The sequence below is a fragment of the Mobula birostris genome, chromosome 28 (genome assembly GCF_030028105.1).
Source record: "Mobula birostris isolate sMobBir1 chromosome 28, sMobBir1.hap1, whole genome shotgun sequence".
NCBI classification, from domain to species: domain Eukaryota; kingdom Metazoa; phylum Chordata; class Chondrichthyes; order Myliobatiformes; family Myliobatidae; genus Mobula; species Mobula birostris.
In genome coordinates this window covers 39,893,005-39,911,941 of record NC_092397.1, presented here as the reverse complement: position 1 = coordinate 39,911,941, position 18,937 = coordinate 39,893,005, and the positions used below count along the sequence as shown (strand labels likewise).

At 53.1% G+C, this 18,937-nt stretch overlaps 1 protein-coding gene across 1 annotated transcript in view; it reads left to right on the top strand.

Annotated features, from left to right (window-relative positions):
* The window catches only part of LOC140188982 (pyruvate carboxylase, mitochondrial-like), a 1,128,593-nt gene extending 1,114,025 nt beyond the window's left edge, over positions 1-14,568 (top strand). The window contains 4 exon segments of the mRNA XM_072245643.1: positions 265-513; positions 10,300-10,440; positions 12,664-12,724; positions 12,727-14,568. Coding sequence (XP_072101744.1) covers positions 265-513; positions 10,300-10,440; positions 12,664-12,724; positions 12,727-12,911 — 636 coding nt within the window. The 3' untranslated portion in view covers positions 12,912-14,568.
* The last annotated feature ends 4,369 nt before the right edge of the window (positions 14,569-18,937 follow it).

The following is an 18,937-nucleotide window of genomic DNA, read 5'->3' as shown; positions in this document are numbered from 1 at the left end:
AGTTGACCCTGGTGCCCAGCGCTTCTCCTTTCACCGCCGGGCTTGAGACCGTCCACGGCTGAGTACAGCTTGTTACTGGGACATTGAGATCTGCGTGGCCCACTCCTATGTACCGGAACACAATTAGGCTGTTCGGCCCATCGATCATGGCCTGTTCAACGTTCCTTCTCTCTTTCTGCAGATGCTGCCTGACCTGCTGAGTGTTTCCAGCTCTCCCCAATTTTGCCTTAGCACTGACCTGCTTCTGGTTTCCCCCCTCGACAGGTGCTGAAAGACCTGCCTCGGATCGAGGGCCGGCCGGGGACCTCCCTCTCCCCGCTGGACTTCGAGAGGCTGGAGCAGGAACTGCGGGTGCGGCACGAGGACGAGATCACGCCCGAGGACGTGATGTCCGCCGCCATGTACCCCAAAGTCTTTGACGAGTACAAGGAGTTTACGGCGCAGTTCGGGCCGGTGGAGTGCCTCAACACTCGCCTCTTCCTGGAGGGGCCAAAGATCGCCGAGGTGTTCCAGGTAGGTAGTATGCATGGGTGCTGTAATAGAGTTGTGTTAGATACAGTCACGTTTACCGTTTGAGGGTCCCCTTCCGATAACAACAGCAAGGACAGCATCTGTCCTTGAGCCTGTTCTGAAACGTTCGTAACTTTCGCCCGGTGGGAGGGGTGGAAAGAGACTGCACCCTGTGGGTGGGGTCTTTGATTACCATAGCTGCTTCACTGAGGCAGGGGGAATGTACAGGGAGCAACTGAAAGAGACAGAGAGAGAAAGGCCTGATTAAAGAGTAGGAAACACAGGAAGAGAAAGGGATTGGAGAGAGGGTGAGGGGACAACAGAGAGGAAACATCTGGCAGCTTCGGAGAAGGAGCTGCAGACTCTGAAAGAGACAGCAGAAACCAGTGGCAACCTGAAGAAAGGAACAAACAGCTGATGTTTCTGGGCGCTTTGTTTAAGAAAGGATGTGTGAACATTGGAGAGGTTCACGAGAATGACTCTGGGAAGGAAAGGCTTATCGTATCAGAGTGTTATGGTTTGAAGGTTCTGGGCCTCTACTCTCTGGAATTCTGATGAGTGAGGAGGGTTTGCATTGGATCCTATTGAATTTTGAAAGGCCTAAAAAGAGTGGATGTGGAGAGGATGTTTCCTATAGTGGGGGAGTCTAGGATCAGAGGACACAGATAGAGTGGATGTGGAGAGGATGTTTCCTATAGTGGGTGAGTCTAGGACCAGAGGACACAGATAGAGTGGATGTGGAGAGGATGTTTCCTATAGTGGGGGAGTCTAGGACCAGAGGACACAGATAGAGTGGATGTGGAGAGGATGTTTCCTATAGTGGGGGAGTCTAGGAGCAGAGGACACAGATAGAGTGGATGTGGAGAGGATGTTTCCTATACTGGGGGAGTCTAGGACCAGAGGACACAGATAGAGTGGATGTGGAGAGGATGTTTCCTATACTGGGGGAGTCTAGGACCAGAGGACACAGATAGAGTGGATGTGGAGAGGATGTTTCCTATACTGGGGGAGTCTAGGACCAGAGGACACAGATAGAGTGGATTTGGAGAGGATGTTCCCTCTGGTGGGAGAGTCGAGGACCAGAGGACAAAGCCTCAGAATAGAACGGAGGTGAGGAGGAATTTCTTTAGCCAGAAAGTGGTGAACCTGAGGAATTCGTTGTCACTGATGGCTATGGAGGCCAAGTCATTGGGTATATTTAAGGTGGAGGTTGACAGACTCCTGATTAGTCAGCACGTCACAGGTTATGGGGAGAAGGCAGGAGAATGGGGCTGAGGGAAATGGATCAGCCATGGTGAGATGGCGAAGCTGACTCGATGGGCCAAATGGCCTAATTCTGCTCCTATGTCTTAAGGTCTTACAGTTTCAGACCAAAACCCTTCCTGATGGAGGGTCCCGGACGGAAACATGGGCTGTTTATTCCTCTTCATAGATATTACCTGACCTGCTGAGTTCCCCCAGCGTTGTGTGTGTTGCTCTGGATTTCCAGCATCTGCAGAATCTACTGTGTTTTGGGGAAAAGAATGCCAGAGTGAGGGAGAGTCAGCATCTTATTGTAACTAAGACATATCATGTTGCAGAGAGCAGGCTGATCCCAGCACGTTAACTGCCTCAGTGAACCGTGCAAGTCAGATCACGACTGTGGCAGTCCCTGCAGGTTCCTGGTCATTACTCACAGAGCCTTGTCACCCTCCAATGCTCGAGCTGCTTGCCAAGGGTTTCCGGGTCTCTTCAGACTATTGTCAGGATTTTATTATCCTGGTGAACTGCCCACAGCGTCGGCCTCTTGCTTCACCAAAGGCCAAGTGTGGGTGTCTGCACTCATGCACAGTACGGTGCAATACATAAAATTACTACAGTACTGTGCAAAAGTCTCAGGCACCTCAGATATGTGTACGTGCCTAAGAGTTTTGCACAGTACTGTATATCAGTCAAGGAGACGAGATACCACGTTATTCACAGGCAGACAGGGTGATGAAGAAGACATTGGCACTCTGGCCTTCATCAGTCACAACACTGAGTATCGAAGTTGGGGTGTTACGTTGCAGTTGTCGAAGATGTTGGTGAGGCTGTATTTAAAGTATGTTCAGTTTTGTTTGGGGTTGGCTTTATTTGTCACACGCACATCGAACCTATAGTGAAATGTGTTGTTTGTGTCAAATCCAATCTGTGAGGACTGTGTTGGGTGGCAGCCCACAGGAGTTACCAATATCGCCCGCTCAGAACTCAATTACCCTACCCGGTTCTGTCTTTGGACTGTGAGAGGAAACCCACGCAAATCTAAGCTCCTTACATTTAGACAGACACATGAATGTAAACAAAATGGAGGTCTAAGGGTTAGATTGGCGGTCAAGTAAAAGGCTGGCACAAGCTTATGAGCTGAAGGGCCTGTACTCTACTAAGCTGTTCTATGCTCTGTGAGTGTTCATGTCCAGAGAGACAGATTTACCGTTTGGGTTCAAGTCAATCGCTCCCTGAAAATGGTCAGGACCGTGACGATAACTTTGACATGCTTGTCTCCATTGGCTGAGACATTGAGCATAAAAGCTGTGATGTCAGAATCTGAATCAGGTGTAGTATCTCTGACCCACAGCAAGAGGCGACTCTATGCGGTTCACCTGTACACTTCGTTAATGCAAATGTCTCATCAGCCAATCATGTGGCAGCAACTCAATGCATAAAAGCATGCAGACATGGCCAAGAGGTTCTGTTGTTGTTCAGACCAACCATCAGAATGGGGGAGAAATGTGATCTAACTGACGTTGACCGTGGAATGATTGTTGGTGCCAGATAGGGTGGTTTGAGTATCTCCTGTGATCTTCACGCACAATAGTCACAGAGAATGGTGTGAAAAACAAACAGCCGGTGAGCGGCAGTTCTGTGGGTGAAAACACCCTGTTAATGAGAGAGGTCAGAGGAGAATGGCCAGACTGGATCAAGCTGACAGTAACTCAGATAACCACACGTTACAACAGTGATGTGCAAAACACGTCAAACCTTGAACTGGATGAGCTACAGCAGCAGAAGACCACGGACATGCACTCAGTGGCTGCTTTATTAGGGACAGGAGATAGCTGATAAAGTGGCCACCGAATGTATGTTTTTTTAATATGCCTCAAAATAGTTTTCCTGGTATATTTTGTACAGTAACGTTTTGGGACAGGTTAATTAATTCTGCCTAGAGTGGATCAGCATCAAAGAAAGATCTTCCCAAGTCTACTGGGGAACAAACCAATTTTAAATTACTGCCAGCCCTTCATAAAATTATACAGAGCCATTTTCACTAGGGTACAGTCGTGGGTTTATCAGTAAATGAGAAATAATTAATATTTAAAAGCTTTTAAATTCAACCAACAAAGAACAATTTTAAGAGCTTCCCCAGAGGCCAGAGTCCAAGTGCATCCAGTAGAAATGAACTGGGCAGATTAACCGCGGTTTCAACTGGTCTCAGAGATTGGGCCTTTTCTGCAGGGGATTTGAAAATCCCTCAACAGAGGAGTCGGGTTCGACCGCAGTCTCCTGCGGGGTGCGCGGGTGTGTGTGTGTGTGTGTGTGTGTGTGTGTATGTGTGAACTCATTCCCGATGGGGTGTGTGTCTCTGTGAGTTCTCTGGTCTCCTCCCACGGCCCAACGAGGTGCAGGGTCAATGGGCTAATCGGCTGCTGGAAACAGCGTGGCCCCCCAGCACCACCACCACAGAGCGTATGGGAGGGTGAGGGAGGGATCGATAGAGGTGACAGAGATGTGTGGCTGGGTTACAGGCAGAGTGGGAAGAGAGCGGGATTGAGGGGATAACTCTGAGATTCGATGGGCTGGATGGCCTTGCCCATTGTGGGGAGACTGTGTGTGTGTGTGTGACAAGATCCCACTGGCATCAATGCAGGTAACAGCAGGTTCATAAGCTGCTTCCAGCAGGAGGGTGTCAGTGCGCTGCCTGGCTGGGAGGTTTGCTGCTGGCCCCTCCGCTGGTCTCTATGCCTCCCACCCCCACCCACAGCACTCTCCGTGGCCCGATGTTTGCCCCTCTCCCACGCCTGCACCCCAAACACCAGAGCTTCCGCAGTTGCTGGAATTAGAAACGACCCATACAAAGTGCTGGAGGTACTCAGCAGGTCAGGCAGCATCCATGGAGAGGAACGAACAGTCGCTGTCTCGGGCAGAGACCCTGCATCAGGACCGGAAAGGAAGGGGGAAGATGCCGGAAAACGAAGGTGGGTGGGGGTGGGGAAGGTGTACAAGCTGGCAGGTGACAGGTGAGACCAGGTGAAGGCAAGGGTGGGTGAATGGGGGAGAGAGGGCTGGGAAGTGATACAGGACTGTGTGAAGGTCTCAGCTGCCTGTATATCGCTAGGGTGCCTTAGACTTTTGAACAGACGACGCACGAGGAAATCTGCAGATGCTGGAAATTCAAGCAACATGCACAAAAAATGCTGGTGAAAGCAGCAGGCCAGGCAGCATCGATAAGAAGAGGTACAGTCGACGTTTCAGGCCGAGACCCTTCGTCAGTGTTCAGCAGCATTTTTTGTGTGCCTAAGATGTTCACACAGTCCTGCGTTTGTCACCGTGGAGCGGAGAGCGAGTTTGTAAATCTGGCGGGAGCAAAGGATGTTGGGAATGGTGAGGGTGGGGCGCCGTGGGAGGGGTGTGGGACGGGTGGCAGAGATGGAGTGTCAGGGGTGGGTACAGACACACCCAGCCCTGAGACACCAGACAAGGCCATTTGATTCCAAACAATTGGTTTATTGATCATTACAGAATGTCTCTCTGGTGCTTCCTGCTCCCTCCCCTCTCCCTTCCCCTTTTCCCAACCATGATTCCCCTCTCCCTGCCCCCTTCCCACTCTCAGTCCACAATAGAGACCCAGATCAGAATCAGGTCTATCATCACTCACAAATGTCATGAAATGTGTTTTTTTTTGTGGCAGCAGCACAGTGGAATACACAGAATTACTGCAGTACCGTGCAAAAGTCTCAGGCACCCTGGCGATCTATCTGTGCTGGAGACTATTGCACAGTACGATAGAGTCTGTGTTCTCTCTCTGGATTTGACTCCCTCTTGGTAAACCTCTCCTCCATCATCTCAGAAGCCGACACGTCGTCCCTGTGATGCGGTGACGAGAATAATCCAAGTCACTGCCTCTGTAAAGAAGCCAACACAATCAAAGGCCTCACCTCCCCCCGACATTCTGTCTCTCCCCCCCCCCATGGGGAGCAGATGCGAAGGCCTGAAACCACGTCCCACCGGGCTCAGGCCAGCTTCCCCCTCCCACGGAGAGCAGATGCGAAGGCCTGAAACCACGTCCCACCGGGCTCAGGCCAGCTTCCCCCTCCCACGGGGAGGAGATGCGAAGGCCTGAAACCACGTCCCACCGGGCTCAGGCCAGCTTCCCCCTCCTGTTATCACCATTATTTTATGCACTCATGGAGACTGCAGTGTGCGACAGCCCCTTCAAGCCACTGCACCAAGCCATCCCCTGATTTAATCCTGGCCTATCCACGAGACAATTTACAACAACCAGTTAGCCTACCAACCGGTACACCTTTGGGCTGTGGGAGGAAACCAGAGCACCCAGAGGAAACCGACATGGTCACGGGGAGAACATACAAACTCCTTACAGACAGCAGCGGGAACTGAACTGGGGTCACCTGTACTGATCACTACGGAAATGTGCCACTTCAATATAGGCCATAAGACATAGGAGCAGAATTAGGCCATTCAGCCCATGGAGTCAGCTCTACCATTTCATCTGGGCTGATCCCGGATCCCACTCAACACCATACATCTGCCTCCTCGCCGTATCCTTTGATGCCCTGACCAATCAACTTCCGCCTTAAATATACCCACGGACTTAGCCTCCACCGCAGCCGGTGGCAGAGTATTCCGGATTCACTCCTCTCTGGCTCAAAAAAATTCTCCTTACCTCTGTTCTAAAAGGTCGCCCCTCAATTTTGAGACTGTGCCCTCTAGTTCTGGATAACCCCACCATAGGAAACATCCTCTCCACATCCACCCCATCTAGTCCTTTCAATCATCGATAGGTTTCAATAAGATCTGCCCCCTCCCGCCCACATTCTTCTAAATTCCAGTCAGTACAGGCCCGAAGCTGCCAAACGCTGTTAACCCCTTCATTCCCAAAGTCATCCTCGTGAACCTCCCCTGGACTCTCTCCAATGTCAACACATCCTTTCTGAAATATGGCTCCTGAGTACAATAAAATGGACTGTTGATCTCACAATCTCCCTCGTTATGATCTTGCACCTTATTATCTGCGCTGCTGTCTCTGTATTACTGTTACACTTTATTCTATTGTTCCACCTGTTATCCCTTGTTCTACCTCAATGCACCGTGTACTGATCTGATCTGTATGAACAGTGTGCAGGACAAGCTGTTCACTGTATCTCCTACATAGAAACATAGAAAATCTACAGGGACCAAGATGAGGAAAAACTTCTTCACACAGAGAGTGGTGAATCTGTGGAATTCTCTGCCACAGGAAACAGTTGAGGCCAGTTCATTGGCTATATTTAAGAGGGAGTTAGATATGGCCCTTGTGGCTATGGGGATCAGGGGGTATGGAGGGAAGGCTGGGGCGGGGTTCTGAGTTGGATGATCAGCCATGATCATAATAAATGGTGGTGCAGGCTCAAAGGGCCGAATGGCCTACTCCTGCACCTATTTTCTATGTTTCTATGTTTCTACAGCACAATACAGGTCCTTCGGCCCACAAAGCTGTGCCAAACATGGACTTTCAAAATTACCTAGGGTTGCCCATAGCCCTCTATTTTTCTAAGCTCCATGTACCTATCCAGGAGTCTCTTAAAAGACCTTATCGTATCCACCTCCACCACCTTCTCCAGCAGCCTATTCCATGCACTCACCACTCTCTGCGTAAAAAGCTTACCCAACGTCTCCTCTGTACCTACTTCCAAGCACCTTAAAACTATGCCCTCTCATGTTAGCCATTTCAGCCTTGGGAAAAAGCCTCTGACTATCCACACGATCAATGCCTCTTATACCTCTATCAGGTCACCTCTCATCCTCCGTTGCTCCAGGGAGAAAAGGGTCCCAGAGCAGATCCCTGAGGCACACCACTGGTAACCGATCGCCATGCAGAATATGACCTGCCTACAATCGCTCTTTGCCTTCTGTGGACAAGCCAGTTCTGGATCCACAAAGTAATGTCCCCTTGGATCCCCTACCTCCTTACTTTCTCTATAAGCCTTGCATGGAGTACCTTATCAAATGCCTTGCTGTAGTCCATATACACTACATCTACTGCTCTTCCTTCATCGATGTGTTTAGTCACATCCTCAAAAAATTCAATCAGGCTCATAAGGCACGACCTGCCTTTCACAAAGCCATGCTGACTATTCCTAATCATATTATGCCTCTACAAATGTTCATAAATCCTGCCTCTCAGGATCTTCTCCATCAACTTACCAACCACTGTACTAAGACTTACTGGTCTATAATTTCCTGGGCTATCTCTACTCCCTTTCTTGAATAAGGGAATGACATCTGCAACCCTCCAATCCTCCGGAACCTCTCCCGTCCTCATTGATGATTAAAGGATCATCGCCAGAGGGTCAGCAATCTCCTCCCTCGCCTCCTACAGTAGCCTGGGGTACATCTCATCCAATCCCAGTGACTTACCCAGGTTGCTACTTCCCAAAAGCTCCAGCACATCCTCTTTCTTAATATCTATTTGCTCAAACTTTTCAATCCACTGTAAGTCATCCCTACAATCGCCAAGATCCTTTTCTGTAGTGAATACTGAAGCAAAGTATTCATTAAGTACCTCTGCTATCTCCTCCGGTTCTATACACACTTTTCCACTATCACACTTGATTGGTCCTATTCTCTCACGTCTTATCCTCTTGCTCTTCACGTGCATGTAGAATGTCTTAGGGTTTTCCTTAATCCTGTCAGCCAAGGCCTTCTCATGGCCCCCTCTGGCTCTCCTAATTTCATTCTTAAGCTCCTTCCTGCTAGCCTTATAATCTTCTAGATCTCTATCATTACCTAGTCTTTGGAACCTTTCGTAAACTTTTCTTTTCTTCTTGACTAGATTTTCAACAGCCTTGTACACCACGGTTCCTGTACCATCCTTTCCCTGTCTCATTGGAACATACCTATGCAGAACACCACGCAAATATCCCCGAACTTTTGTCACATTTAGAAATGTAGAAGCATCTATGGAAAGGAATAAAAAGCCATCTCGTAAGCATTGAACAAAGTCGCTGTCTTGGGATCCATTTCCAATGAGATGCAACGCGGAATAGGCCCTTCCAGCTCCTGAGAACACACCGCCCAGAAATCCACGGATTTAATCATTGCCTGATCACAGGACAATTTACAGTGACCAATTAACCTCCAACAAGTATGTCTTTGGACTGTGGGAGGAAACTGGAGTACCCGGAGGAAATCCACATGGCCACAGGTTGAGCGCATGAGCTCCTTATAGACAGAGGCGGGAATTGAACCCAGGTTGCTTGTACTGTAAAGCGTTATTCTAACCACTGAGCTACCATGAACACAATCAGTATCTAACCTACCCCTACCCATTTTGTCAACGCCTATATTAATAGATAGCCTCGCAGGTCCCTTTAGCATTCTTACAAAAATTAACTTCTAGAAGATTGAATCCCTTCTGAGAAAGTTTCAAACACTGTCTAAAAAGGCACCACAGTGCAGAGGGTAAAGAGTTATCTGTCTCTTTTGAAGTATCTCTGTTGCAAACTGTTGGCTGCTACTAGTTTATTATACACAAAAGGTATTAAAGTATCCTTGTGACCAAACCACTCAGTATTAAATTGTACAGTGCAATACCTCCTTTCCCATTGTTATGATCTCAGTATGATATGGACCTCAGTATGATAAAATAGACTCTAACCTCTCAACCTGGACTCTAACCTTTTGTACAGTACAAAAGTCATAGGGACATATATATAGCTGGTGTGCCTGAGACTTTTGCACAATCCTGTATTTGTCAATGTGTGGTGGAGAGCGAGTTTGTAAATCTGGCGGGAACAAAGGATGTTGGGAATGGTGAGGGTGGGGCACCGTGGGAGGGGTGTGGGACAGGTGGCAGAGAAGGAGTGTCAGGGGTGGGTGCAGACACCCCAGCCCTGAGACACCAGGCAGGGTCATTTGATTCCAAACAATTGGTTTATTGATCATTACAGAATGTCTCTCTGGTGCTTCCCGCTCCCTCCCCTCTCCCTTCCCCTTTTCCCAACCGTGATTCCCCTCTCCCTGCCCCCTTCCCACTCTCAGTCCACAATAGGGACCCAGATCAGAATCAGGTTTATCATCACTCACACGTCATGAAATTTGTTTTTTTTTTTTGTGGCAGCAGTTCAGTGCAATACATAAAATTACCACAGTACTGTGCAAAAGTCTCAGGCACCCTAGCTATATACAGCATGTGTGTGTGGTGGTGGGTGGAGGTATCTGTGGAGAGGGAGGGGTGAGTATAGAAGCTTCCTGGAGTTTCTGCCCCTTCAACGTGCGGACCACCGATTGTCCCCCACCACAGAGAATTCCTAGACAGCTCGTTAAACCGCACTGGTCTCAGCGGGATGCCCTGAGGGGACAGAGACCCGTTTCAGGCCACGTGGAGTAATCTAGGGTGACGGGTGATGTGAAGCAGAGGCCGCAGTCTGTTCAGCCACAGACGTGGAGACACTGGCCCAGACGGGTGGCCAGAGACAGACGAGGTGCAAGCTGGAGACCGGGGCGTGGGGGCCAGGGGGTTCAGGCTGCTGACCGATGCTGGTATCTCCACAGGTGCAGCTGGAGAGGGGAAAAACCCTTCACATCAAGGCACTGGCCCTGGGTGACCTCAACGTAGCAGGACAGAGGGAGGTCTTCTTTGAGATGAATGGCCAACTTCGCTCTGTCCTGGTCAAAGACACACAAGCTATGAAGGTCAGTGAGTGGTGTGGACGGGAGGGGCGGGAGGCGTTTGAGGGTGGTGGGAGAGGGTGAGGGTGAGGTGGGTACCTCCATATCATATCTCGCTCACTGTTGTGTATTTAATATCTCAGCAATATTGGAGTAGTCTTGTAAATATGTACTGATTGTTTGTTTAAATAACTCACGGCAGGTTGTACGTAAAAATCCGTGAATTGCAGGCATCATGATACCTCCCAGTGATACGGGTGCAACCCGCTTAAAGCAAACACAAAGCTAGACTCACGTTTCGGACGCCCGAGTGCTCCTTTGAATTGGTAGGACTAGAGGAGAGGTCACCAACAGCCTTTCCTGTTCATGAGCATTACAGCACAGAAACAGGCCCTTCGGCCCATCTAGTCCATGCCAACCTATTAACCTGCTGACTCCCATCAACCTGCACCGGGACCATATCCCTCCCATCCCTACACTTGTCCACGTTTCTCATAAATGCTAAAATCAAACTCACACCCACCACTTCCGCTGGCAGCTCGCTCCACACTCTCACCACTCTCTGGGTGAAGATGTTTCCCCTCATGTTCCCCTTAAATATTTCAACTTTCACCTGTAGCCCCCGGTAAGCCTCAGGCTCACTCAGCTCGCTTCCATCTAGGGGGAGCAGCCTTCAGCCCCGTCAAACTGGGTAATCAAGTTTGTGTGGATGCTGTGTGATGTACCCCACCACACCAAATAACAAACAATACACCATATGCGATTAAATGATTACACTTTATAGATCTTACTGGAACTATGTAATTAATAGATAAAATATAAAAGGAAAATAAAAGGCGCCAAACTTATCAAAGTTCAACCACTTCGTGCACAACTGTTGGAGCCCAATTAACGGGGTTCCTCTTTCCATCATTCCATCCCCTCCGACCCCCTCGACCCACCGCCTGGGAGCACCCACGGTCGTCGACCAGACGCTCCACACGAGTCTGTCCTCGTCTCCTCTCCTCGCCAAAGACTCTGGGCCTCGGACTCCCACTCGGGGTCCGTTCCGTCGCCCAACTTACAGCATCACCTCTCCTCTCTCTGTCCCCATCGCGCCTTCTGCCCCAAAGCCCACGAAAACAATACCTTACAGATACACAAGAAAGAATAGCAACTATCGCAATTGGTTAACAAATGAATACAATTCTCGTTATCAGTAATTACAACCCAAAACAAGCTGCTGGAGAGAGAACCATTGTCTCAATAGTTAACATCACAGAGAAGCCATTTTACTTTTAACATAACAAAGAAGCCATTTTATTAGGTTTAGCAGTAACATAAAAGAAGAAACCCCTTACACACCATTAACCCGTGCCCTCTAGTCTGAGTCTCACCCAGCCTCAGTGGAAAATGACAATGTCCCTGTCGACCCTCGCCAGTTTGCAGCATAGACATCTGGGTGCACCTCAGCTCAATATGGCGGCTGCCTTGCACGTGGTGGCAGGAAACTGGAGAGTTGTGGACACAGCGCTCAGTCCTTCAACACAAACCAGCCTCCCACCCCACCCCCCCGGACTCTGCCGGCACCTCCCGCTGCCCGGGGAAAGCCAGCAGCGGAATCAAACACCCCTCCCACCTTGGACTTTCTCTCATTCCCATCCCCCAGCGGAGTGGTCGGTTCGGCTGTGAAATGTCTACAGCACAGCGACCCGGGTTCGATTCCCGTCGCTGCCTGTCAGGCATCTGTACGTTCTCCCCGTGACCGCGTGAGTTTCCTCCGGGTGCCCCGGTTTCCTCCCACGTTCCAAACACGTACCGGTTGGTCATTGTAAATTGTTCAGTGCTAGGCTAGGATTAAGTCGGGGGCAGCGTGGTTCAAGGGCTAGAGGGTCTATTCTGTGCTGTATCTCAATAAATGAGTAAACTTTTAAAATTTTAGAGAAACAGCACAGAACAGACTCTGTCACCCAACAAGCTGCCGCCAGCAACCCGCCTATTTCACTCCAGCCTAATCACGGGACAATTAAACTAGTAACTGGTGCGTTTTTGGAGGAAACCAAAGCTCCTGGAGGAAACCGGAGCGTTCACAGCGAGAACGTACAGATCTGCTTACAGACAGCGCCGGAACTGAACTCTGAACTCCGCCCTGACGTGTAATAGCGTCGCCCGACCCGTACGCGAGCCGGTGTGGCCCCTGCGCTAGGGCCGCAGTCAGTGAGTCTGGGAACTGCAGTCACTGCCCCACCCCCTCTGTCTCGCCCACAGGAGATGCACTTTCACCCCAAGGCGCTGAAGGACGCGAAGGGTCAGATCGGTGCGCCGATGCCCGCAAGGTGATTGACATCAAGGTGAAGGAGGGCAGCCAGGTGGAGAAAGGGAGACAGCTGTGCGTACTCAGCGCCATGAAGATGGAGACGGTGGTCAACGCGCCCATGTCCGGCACAGTGAAGAAGATCTACGTCACCCGGGACATGCACGTGGAGGGGGATGACCTCATCCTCGAAATGGAGTAACGGGGCCCGGCCCACCTCGACACACCGAATACTCTCAAAGACCCCCCGGTCATCCCCGTGCTCCCACTGTCCATTCTGCAAACTCCCAACACTCCACTCCACACCTTCCACCCTACCTCAAAACGCTCTCCCCACCCCACTCCCCCTTCCTGCCCAGCCTTGTCCACACACCTCCGCTTCGCAAACCCCTCACCCCCTCCACTTCTCAAACCCCCATCCCCTCCACTTCTCAAACCCCCACCCTCTCCTCTTCACAAACCCCCACCCCCTCCACTTCTCAAACCCCCACCCCCTCCACTTCTCAAACCCTCACCCTCTCCTCTTCTCAAACCCCTCACCCCCTCCACTTCTCAAACCCCCACCCCTCCACTTCTCAAACCCCCACCCTCTCCTCTTCTCAAACCCCTCACCCCCTCCACTTCTCAAACCCCCACCCCTCCACTTCTCAAACCCCCACCCCCTCCACTTCTCAAACCCTCACCCTCTCTTCTCAAACCCCTCACCCCCTCCACTTCTCAAACCCCCACCCCTCCACTTCTCAAACCCCCACCCTCTCCTCTTCTCAAACCCCTCACCCCCTCCACTTCTCAAACCCCCACCCCTCCACTTCTCAAACCCCCACCCTCTCCTCTTCTCAAACCCCTCACCCCCTCCTCTTCAAACCCCTCACCCTCTCCTCCTCACAAACTCACTCAATCTCTCCTCTTCTCAAACCCCTCACCCTCTCCTCCTCACAAACTCACTCAATCTCTCCTCTTCTCAAACCATCCACCCTCTCCTCCTCACAAACTCACTCAAACTCACTGTTCTCAAACCCTCTCACCTTCACATCCACCCTCCTCCCAAGCCCCTCACCCTCTCCTCCTCACAAACCCTCCTCCTCTTCTCAAACCACTCACCCTCTCCTCCTCCTTGCAAACCGCTCACCCTCTTCTCTTCTCAAACCTCTCACCCTCTCCCCCTGCCAAATCCCTCACCCTCTCCTCCTCCTTGCAAACCGCTCACCCTCTCCTCCTGCCAAATCCCTCACCCTCTCCTCCTCCTTGCAAACCGCTCACCCTCTCCTCCTTCTTGCAAACCGCTCACCCTCTCCTCCTGCCAAACCCCTCACCCTCTCCTCCTGCCAAACCCCTCACCCTCTCCTCCTCCTTGCAAACCGCTCACCCTCTCCTCCTGCCAAACCCCTCACCCTCTCCTCCTCCTTGCAAACCGCTCACCCTCTCCTCCTGCCAAACCCCTCACCCTCTCCTCCTCCTTGCAAACCGCTCACCCTCTCCTCCTCCTTGCAAACCTCTCACCCTCTCCTCCTGCCAAACCCCTCACCCTCTCCTCCTCCTTGCAAACCGCTCACCCTCACGCCCTCCCCTGCTTCCTGCTGCTCTCTCACCCACCCCCATCCCCTGGTTCCCCAGTCCTCCCTCGTCCCCTGGATACTGCAGAACTGGATACATCCCTCGCGATGGGCAGATCATCCCGTTTGAATGGCCTCTCCCCAGGACGGCCTCTCCCTACCCTCCCCGCTTGGATTCATTACTTTACCAGCCAGCCTGTCCGTCCCAGTGAGGGCCAGAGCATAGCCAACACCCCTGCCGCCGTCGATGGTCAGAGCCTGCCTGCAGACATAGGATATACTGATTAAAGTTTGTGACTCAATAAAGATGGTGTCTGTCTGTGTCCAGCTCTTATGGGAGTTCACACGTGTCACTCCGGCTACTGATCCACAACAGGGTGAAAGTGAGGGGGCAGTGCCATCTCCACCACCCCCCCGGGACAATGGTGGGTGTCTCTGACGGAGGGGTCAGTGTGTCCGGTCACGACCCCAACTCCAGCCAGATGACGGAGGGGTCAGTGTGTCCAGTCACGGCCGGAGAGATCAGTGTGTCCAGTCACATCCCCGACCCTGGCTGGACGACGGAGGGGTCAGTGTGTCCGGTCACGTCCCCGACCCTGGCCGGACAATGGAGGGGTCAGTATGTCCGGTCACATCCCCGACCCCGACCCTGGCCGGACGACAGAGGGGTCAGTGTGTCCGGTCACGACCCCGACCCCAGCCGGACGACAGAGGGGTCAGTGTGTCCGGTCACATCCCTGACCCCAACCGGACGACGGAGGGGTCAGTGTCTCCGCACACGTCCCCGACCCCGGCTGGACGACGGAGGGGTCAGTGTGTTCGGTCACATCCCTGACCCCAACCGGACGACGGAGGGGTCAGTGTGTCCAGTCACATCCCCGACCCCGGCCAGACGACAGAGGGGTCAGTGTGTCCGGTCACATCCCCGACCCCGACCCCGGCTGGATGACGGAGGGTTCAGTGTGTCCGGTCACATCCCCGACCCCAGCTGGACGACGGAGGGTTCCGTGTGTCCGGTCACATCCCCGACCCCAGCTGGATGACGGAGGGGTCAGTGTCTCCGCACACGTCCCCGACCCCGGCCAGATGATGGAGGGGTCAGTGTCTCCACGCACGTCCCCGACCCCAGCCGGATGACGGAGGGTTCAGTGTGTCTGGTCACATCCCTGACCCCTGCCGGACAACAGAGGAGTCAGTGTGTCCGGTCACGACCCCGACCCCAGCTGGACGACGGAGGGGTCAGTGTGTCCGGTCACGACCCCGACCCCGGCTGGACGACGGAGGGTTCAGTGTGTCCGGTCACATCCCCGACCCCAGCTGGATGACGGAGGGGTCAGTGTCTCCGCACACGTCCCCGACCCCGGCCAGATGATGGAGGGGTCAGTGTCTCCACGCACGTCCCCGACCCCAGCCGGATGACGGAGGGTTCAGTGTGTCTGGTCACATCCCTGACCCCTGCCGGACGACAGAGGGGTCAGTGTGTCCGGTCACATCCCCGACCCCGACCCCGGCTGGACGACGGAGGGGTCAGTGTGTCCGGTCACATCCCCGACCCCGGCCAGACGACGGAGGGGTCAGTGTGTCCGGTCACATCCCCGACCCCGACCCCGGCTGGACGACGGAGGGTTCAGTGTGTCCGGTCACATCCCCGACCCCGGCCGGATGACGGAGGGGTCAGTGTGTCCGGTCACATCCCCGACCCCGGCCAGACGACGGAGGGGTCAGTGTGTCCGGTCACATCCCCGACCCCGACCCCGGCTGGACGACGGAGGGTTCAGTGTGTCCGGTCACATCCCCGACCCCGGCCGGATGACGGAGGGGTCAGTGTCTCCGCACACGTCCCCGACCCCGGCCAGATGATGGAGGGGTCAGTGTCTCCACGCACGTCCCCGACCCCAGCCGGATGACGGAGGGTTCAGTGTGTCTGGTCACATCCCTGACCCCTGCCGGACAACAGAGGAGTCAGTGTGTCCGGTCACGACCCCGACCCCAGCTGGACGACGGAGGGGTCAGTGTGTCCGGTCACGACCCCGACCCCGGCTGGACGACGGAGGGTTCAGTGTGTCCAGTCACATCCCCGACCCCAGCTGGATGACGGAGGGGTCAGTGTCTCCGCACACGTCCCCGACCCCGGCCAGATGATGGAGGGGTCAGTGTCTCCACGCACGTCCCCGACCCCAGCCGGATGACGGAGGGTTCAGTGTGTCTGGTCACATCCCCGACCCCAGCTGGATGACGGAGGGGTCAGTGTCTCCGCACACGTCCCCGACCCCGGCCAGATGATGGAGGGGTCAGTGTCTCCACGCACGTCCCCGACCCCAGCCGGATGACGGAGGGTTCAGTGTGTCTGGTCACATCCCCGACCCCGGCCAGACGACGGAGGGTTCAGTGTGTCCGGTCACATCCCCGACCCCGACCCCGGCTGGACGACGGAGGGTTCAGTGTGTCCGGTCACATCCCCGACCCCGGCCGGATGACGGAGGGGTCAGTGTGTCCGGTCACATCCCCGACCCCGGCCAGACGACGGAGGGGTCAGTGTGTCCGGTCACATCCCCGACCCCGACCCCGGCTGGACGACGGAGGGTTCAGTGTGTCCGGTCACATCCCCGACCCCGGCCGGATGACGGAGGGGTCAGTGTGTCCGGTCACATCCCTGACCCTGGCCGGACAACGGAGGGGTCAGTGTGTCCAGTCACATCCCCGACCCCAGCCGGACAACGGGTAATGACTGTGCAGATTGGCCCTGGTGTTGCTGTGCTGAGGGGGTAATGGCTGTGCTGAGGGGGTAATTACTGTGCAGATTGGCCCTGGTGTTGCTGTCTGAGGGGGTAATTACTGTGCAGGGTACCGACAGATATGTCTTTGCACAGTGGGAGGAAACCCCAGGAAAGCCATACAATCCACAGGGAGGTGGACAGACTCCTTGCAGAGGACATCGGGATTCAACTCCAAACTTCAACTTCCTGACTAACAGGGAGACTACACTCTGATACTGAGGGTTGTGCCGGTCAGTTCAACAACCGAATGGTAGCCCGGGTGGTAACTGTCGCTGAACCTAGTGGTGTTGGATTTCGGGCTGCTGTCCCTCCTGCCCGATACGAGCTGTGATGGTGGGTCAGGAACCAGCTGGTTGAAGCGACAGAAACTGGTGCTGAGGGACTTCGGGCTCCTGTCACTCTCGCCCGATGGTAGCTGTGAGAAGATGGTGGATCATGTCAACAAGCTGATACTTGGCTAGTTGTCATCGTTCCTGCTGTAACCAATCACTCCATCACCCGGGGAGGAGCAGCACTGGTCACGAGCGGAGTAGTTGAAGCACGAGTCTAGGACAAGGGGACAGATAGAGTGCATGTGGAGAGGATGTTTCCTATAGTGGGGGAGTCTAGGACCTGAAGACGGAGATAGAGTGGATGTGGAGAGGATGTTTCCTATAGTGGGGGAGTCTAGGACCAGAGGACACAGATAGAGTGCATGTGGAGAGGATGTTTCCTATAGTGGGGGAGTCTAGGACCAGAGGATGCAGATAGAGTGGATGTGGAGAGGATGTTTCCTATAGTGGGGGAGTCTAGGACAAGGGGACAGATAGAGTAGATGTGGAGAAGATGTTTCCTATGGTGGGGGTGTCTCGGACCAGAGGATACAGATAGAGTGGATGTGGAGAGGATGTTTCCTATGGTGGGGGTGTCTCGGACCAGAGGATACAGATAGAGTGGATGTGGAGAGGATGTTTCCTATAGTGGGGGAGTCTAGGACAAGGGGACAGATAGAGTGGATGTGGAGAGGATGTTTCCTATAGTGGGGGAGTCTAGGACCTGAAGACGGAGATAGAGTGGATGTGGAGAGGATGTTTCCTATAGTGGGGGAGTCTAGGACCAGAGGACACAGATAGAGTGCATGTGGAGAGGATGTTTCCTATAGTGGGGGAGTCTAGGACCAGAGGACGCAGATAGAGTGGATGTGGAGAGGATGTTTCCTATAGTGGGGGAGTCTAGGACAAGGGGACAGATAGAGTAGATGTGGAGAAGATGTTTCCTATGGTGGGGGTGTCTCGGACCAGAGGATACAGATAGAGTGGATGTGGAGAGGATGTTTCCTATGGTGGGGGTGTCTCGGACCAGAGGATACAGATAGAGTGGATGTGGAGAGGATGTTTCCTATAGTGGGGGAGTCTAGGACAAGGGGACAGATAGAGTGCATGTGGAGTGGATGTTTCCTATAGTGGGGGAGTCTAGGACCAGAGGATACAGATAGAGTGGATGTGGAGAGGATGTTTCCTATAGTGGGGGAGTCTAGGACAAGGGGACAGATAGAGTGCATGTGGAGAGGATGTTTCCTAAACTGGGGGAGTCTGGGACCAGAGGACACAGATAGAGTGGATGTGGAGAGGATTTTCCTCCAGTTGGGCAGTCTAGGACTGGACAGTGCAGATAGAGTGGATGTGGAGAGGATGTTTCCTATACTGGGGGAGTCTAGGGCCAGAGGACACAGATAGAGTGGATGTGGAGAGGATGTTTCCTAAACTGGGGGAGTCTAGGACCAGAGGACACAGATAGAGTGGATGTGGAGAGGATGTTTCCTCTAGTGGATAACTCTGGGGCCAGCTGACAGAGCCTCAGAATAGTGGGATGTCCATTTAGAACAGAGAGGAGGAGCAATTTCTTTCACCAGCAAGTAG